We start from the raw sequence: 5,524 nt of genomic DNA, 5'->3' as shown, positions 1-5,524 counted from the left end.
CCTCCAGCTGTGACCTCCAGCTGCGACCTCCAGCTGTGACCTCCAGCTGTGACCCCGCCCATCCAGGTGAACCTCTGTCTGCTCCTGGTCTCTGCAGTGTCTCTGTATCTGCTGCTGAATCTGGCTGAGGACACGCGGACGGAGCTGAAGATGAGGAACAAAAACATCGTCCAGATGCTGGTGACGCTGCTGGAGCGCGACGACCAGGAGCTGCTGCTGGTGGCCGTGTGCTTCCTGAAGAAGCTCTCCATCTTCCTGGAGAACAAGAACGACATGGTGACAGAAACACAAAAACTACAACACAGAACAACACGGCAGCAAAGACGGGAGGAAAAACAAGGGAGAGACGGAGGGTCTCCCTTCTTCTTCTGTTTCCCTTCTTCTTCTTCTTCTTCTTCTTCTGTTTCCCTTCTTCTTCTTCTGTTTCCCTTCTTCCTCTTCTTCTGTTTTTCTTCTTCTTCTTCTGTTCTTTTTTCTTCTTCTGTTCTTCTTCTTCTTCTTCTGTTTTTCTTCTTCTTCTTCTGTTTCCCTTCTTCTTATTCTTCTGTTTTTCTTCTTCTTCTGTTTCCGTTCTTCTTCTTCTCCTTCTTCTTCTTCTGTTTTTCTTGTGCTTATTTTCAGATCTAGTCTAGAAAACATCTGTTGACTCGGATCAAAACCAAAATGTTTGACCTGAAAGTATTTAAACATTAAAAAGTTGTAAAAGTGACTCCAAGCTTCCAGCACGTTGGTTAAAGTTTGTGATATTTTGTTTACACCAAATTAAAAAACAACCTCAGTAAGTTCAGATTAATCATGGAGGAACTTTGATCCGCTCCGATTCACGGAATCCGTTTAATTCAGACACGCTCCAGACGTTCCCTGCAGGATCGACTGCTTAGGGTCAAACTACACAACCTCAGACTTTGACTAGGACACTCCATAACTGTCTGTTTCTTTGTCTTTTCTTTTCATTTTTGTGTCTTTCTGCGTTTTCTTCCTTTCGTTTTCTGTCCCTGTCTCTTGGTCAGTCTGTTTTCCTGTCTTCTCGTCTCCCGTTCTGTTTCTCTGTGGTTTGGATCAGACGTGGCTTTCTGAGGCCTACTTCGTGCCGTCAGACGGGTCCAGGCCTCCATCAGGCTCGGCTCGCTCATCCTTCCTCAGGGTTTCGTTAAAGCTGCCCAGCAGGTCGTCGCTCCAGTTCTTCCTCTCGCGTTCTGATTGGACGTCAGCCGGCCAATCAGAACACAGACCTGCTGCGAAAGCGTCGCCTGATTGGCTGTTGAAGTAATTTCTTGTATTTATTTGTTCTGTCGCCTTCCGCAGTGAATGTGGATCGCTCCCAGAATCCACCTGGTTCTGATCAGCCGGCGGGTTTTTATCAGAACCAGACCCGTTAGGACCCGATTTAATCTGCATCTTTGATTCAGAGTGAATGTCCAGCAGGAAGGTTCTGGTTGGCTAACGGGTCGGGTGCCTGACCCGGTGGTTCTGCTCAGCGGCTGGACCCGGGTCGCTGCTGATGGAAGCAGAACTCCGGCTGTAATTGATCCAGGCTGCAGCTGGTTCCCACACAGTAGCAGCAACTGGTTTAACTGGGAGCAGGTCGGGTCAGAGCAGCTTCTGAACTGGTGGCTGCGCTCTGATCCGATCAGAACCGGGTCCACTTCTGAGCCGAGGCGTTCAGCAGCTCAACGCTTCCACCTGCAGGACGGGAGGAACAGCCCAGGTTCTGAGACCGGGTAGCAACCGGGTTCCGGTTCTGGTTCTGACTTTGGTTCTGGTTCTGATTCTGGTTCTAAACAGGAAGCCTCTGCATGTCTCTTTCTCTCCTCCTCCTCCTCTTCCTCTTCTTCTTCCTCCTCTTCCTCCTCCTCTTCCTCTTCTTGCTCTTTTTCTTCCTCTTCCTCCTCCTCTTCCTTCTCGTCCTCTTCCTCCTCCTCCTCCTCTTCCTCGTCCTCCTCCTCCTCTTCCTCTTCTTCTTCCTCCTCTTCCTCTTCTTGCTCTTCTTCTTCCTTCTTCTTCCTCTTCCTCCTCCTCTTCCTCGTCCTCCTCTTCCTCTTCTTCTTCCTCCTCTTCCTCTTCTTGCTCTTCTTCTTCCTCCTCTTCCTCTTCCTCCTCTTCCTCCTCCTCCTCTTCTTCCTCTTCTTCCTCCTCCTCTTCTTCTTCCTCTTCTTCTWCCTCCTCCTCTTCCTCCTCCTCTTCCTCCTCCTCTTCCTCTTCTTCCTCCTCCTCCTCTTCCTCTTCTTGCTCTTCCTCTTCTTCCTCTTCCTCCTCCTCCTCTTCCTCCTCCTCTTCCTCCTCTTCCTCTTCTTGCTCTTCCTCTTCTTCCTCTTCCTCCTCGTCCTCCTCCTCCTCGTACTCCTCTTCCTCCTCCTGCTCCTCTTCCTCTTCTTCCTCCTCTTCCTCTTCGTCCTCCTCTTCCTCCTCCTCCTCCTCTTCCTCCTCCTCCTCATCCTCTTCCTCCTCGTCCTCCTCTTTCTCTTCCTCCTCCTCCTCCTCTTTCTCTTCCTCCTCCTCCTCCTCTTCCTCCTCCTCCTCCTCCTCCTCCCAGCCTGGTCCTCGTTGGTCGGGTCGGGTCCAGCCGTGTTCTGACCGCTCTCCCTGTCCCCCCAGGCGGAGGCGGCCGCCGTGGAGAAGCTGGCCCGCCTGCTGCCCTGCGCCCACCGGGAGCTCCAGAGCGCCACCTGTCGGCTGCTGCTCAACCTGTCCTTCGACGCGGCGCTGCGCGGCCAGATGGTCCAGGCCGGCCTCCTTCCCAGGCTCTCCTGTCTGCTGGGTGAGCGGTCTCCGTGGTTACGGGCATCACGTCTGGGCGGGGGCTCTGGAGCGTCTCCGGGGGCGGATCCGATGGCAGAACATAATTAACGGAATGTATTTGTTAGAATAACACGGCAGAACCTCGGCGCTCAGCTTGTTTTTGCAGCAGCGAGTCGGAGAAGCAAAGGAGTCTTCAGAGGTTCGGGGGGCAGGAAGTTCCCTGAAATATCGCGCCGCCTCACAGTTGTGACACTGTTGGGTCGGCCTGAGTCAGCGAGAGTCCGCTGGGCTCCGCATGCCGACGCCGGCGCCATCAATCATCCGCCGGCTTCCCGCCTTTCATCCGCCGCGCGGCGTGGAGGCCCCGCCGCTCCTGTAAGGAGAGGAGAGCCTTTGTGTCCAGACCTGGCGAGAGGTCGTGACCCCTGGAGATCAGATCCCCTCCGGTCTGGTCCAAACCGCCGCCGGCCTGAAGGAGTCCTGGTTCCTCCGGCTGGATTTTTCCCGCCCCGGATGACTCCGGACCGCCTCCGACCCGTCTGCTGCCGCTGCTGAGCAAGCTCTGCGCCGGCGGCAGCTTCAGCCACCGACAGCAGCACTGGCTCACATCACGTCAGACAGCAGGGACTGAAACATAACCATGAGCCAATCAGAGCTGTGCAGGAACGGCCATGTGACCCTTTAAAAAAGAAAACATCCTCATTTTTATAAAAACATCTCAGAAATCTGCCAGTTTTATAGAATCATAATGTTTTTAGGTTTTATAATCAAGAGAAATATGAACATTTTTACCATGAAATGACATTTTTCTCCGCAGGATGCTGATATGAAATCATTCCAAAGAAACATTCCCGACTGGATGAAACTGGATATTACTGGAAATAAAACTGGCTAAAGCTGCTTTTATTATTATTATCATGTCCATATTTCAAAACATCTGTTGGTTTTAAAGATTCTGTGGAAAATCCAGAAATCCGCAGACAGCAGATCCCTACAGAGAGACATAGATATAGATGGCATAGATTCTGAAATCCTGACAGTTAAACTTACTATCACAACAATAAATAATAGAATTTGTAGTTATTTCTTAATTCTACATAATATAATCAATATAAATTTGGACTAAATGCAATAAAACTTGATCTTTAATCGTTTCAGTCCAATAAAATCAGGAATTAATCATCTTCATTTGTAAAAGTGGGAAGACTTTAAACCAGTAAACCGTCCATTCACACCGGCCCAGTTCACTCCGGTCTGCTTGTCTATAAACTCTGGTCCAGTAAATGAGGTGTGAGCGCTAATCGACCTCTGACCTCTGGTCCTCCAGGCCTCGTCTGGGTTCGGTTGAAGTGAACTCTGGTTCGGTTTGAATGTGAACGCCAAGCGGACCAGAGACCGCTCCACAAGTAGGAAGTGGACTACAGCGCAGGGCATTCTGGGTAAATCCAACCAAAGCTAACGTGCTAGCCTAGCACTAGCAGCAGAAATGGCTCCTGGTCTTTAGCCTAAAGAGACATCCTCCAACCGCTAAAATCCTCCATCTTGTTTCCATCTGGTGAAGAAGGAAGTTGCTCTCAGTGTCTTCAGAGGTTTTTGTGTCGTTTCCTTCAGTGGTTCTTGGTGCAGCGCCCCCACAGGCCAGGAGGGGAACAGGTTGGTTTGACTGGAGGTGGAGTAGATGTTCTGGCTCCAGTAGAACCGGGTCGGCCGGACCGTCCGGAGGAAAACACCTTAATGTGTGCTCTGGTTCTGGCTAATGAGAAGCAGATGTTCTGAAAACTGAGACTGAAACTTATTAAAGGCAGTAAAATTGATGCTTCCTCCTGGTTTCCCAATTAAAGTGACAGCAGAACTCACCTTCCCTCCCTGGGCCCCATGTGGTTCTGATTCTGACCCGCCGTACGGACAGGGACCGGTTTAAACCGGGTCAAGCCGGTGGGCGGGGCGCCGGTTCTGGTCCGGTGATAAACCGCTCTCTTAACACATCAGACTGCACTCTGAGGCCCGTTAATCCTCCGGGTCAAACCCATAAAGCTGCCGGGTTCTCTGCTGGTCCGGTTCGGTCCGGTCCAGTCCGGTCTCTGTCTGCCTCCCTGCAGCTGAGCTTTAAACGTTAAAGAATCTGCAAATCTAATGATCAATGATCAATAATCAGGCACAAACAGGATAAAACATTGTCAGTAAACATTCAGCAGGAATTTATAACCTCCCCAATAATCCCAGGAAAATCCTCAAAGGTTTTGAAACGTCAAATAAAATCACAGTTTATGATCAAAGCTGTAAAATGAGGAAAACGACGTCTCTGTTTCAGTCGCTCAGGTTTAATTCTCTGCCTGTAAATATGTTCGATACACAAACAGTTTTGGAAACGTGATCCGGCATCGTGAGTCCGGTTGTGTTTTGGAATAAGTTCATGGTATTTTTACGTATTATTACCACTATCATTGTTTGTCTTGTTTTTTATATTCTGTTTTTAACTTTATTTAAACAAAGATTCTGCTGCTGCAAATGAATTTTCCCTTTGCAGGACAGTAAAGGCTGTTTCTGTTCTTCTACATTTAATGGTTAAATTGATGTTAATTTTATTATTTACCTGCATCTGTCAGACACTGAATGGTAACACAGCGCATGAATGAATCAGATTTACTTTTGATAATTCATGAAGAAAACAGCAGCAAACGGCAACAGTAGACAACAAACAGCAACAAATGACAACAAACAGCAACAAATGACAACAAACAGCAGCAAATGACAACAAACAGCAACAAATGACAACAAACAGCAG

At 49.3% G+C, this 5,524-nt stretch overlaps 1 protein-coding gene across 4 annotated transcripts in view; it reads left to right on the top strand.

Moving 5' to 3' along the window:
• kifap3a (kinesin-associated protein 3a) overlaps positions 1 to 5,524 on the top strand; it is a 28,088-nt gene that overhangs the window by 4,607 nt on the left and 17,957 nt on the right. For all 4 annotated transcript variants that reach the window (XR_001776507.1, XM_008406416.2, XM_017304284.1 and 1 more), the window contains exons 9-10: positions 98 to 276; positions 2,596 to 2,758. Coding sequence is in view for 3 of the 4 variants with exons in the window: in XM_008406416.2 (XP_008404638.1) it covers positions 98 to 276; positions 2,596 to 2,758 (342 nt within the window). In the remaining variant the exon portion in view is untranslated. The remainder of the gene's footprint in view (positions 1 to 97; positions 277 to 2,595; positions 2,759 to 5,524) is intronic.

This window comes from Poecilia reticulata, linkage group LG4 (genome assembly GCF_000633615.1).
Source record: "Poecilia reticulata strain Guanapo linkage group LG4, Guppy_female_1.0+MT, whole genome shotgun sequence".
NCBI lineage: Eukaryota > Metazoa > Chordata > Actinopteri > Cyprinodontiformes > Poeciliidae > Poecilia > Poecilia reticulata.
Note: the sequence above shows the minus strand (reverse complement) of the source record. Positions and strands in the feature narration are given on the sequence as shown.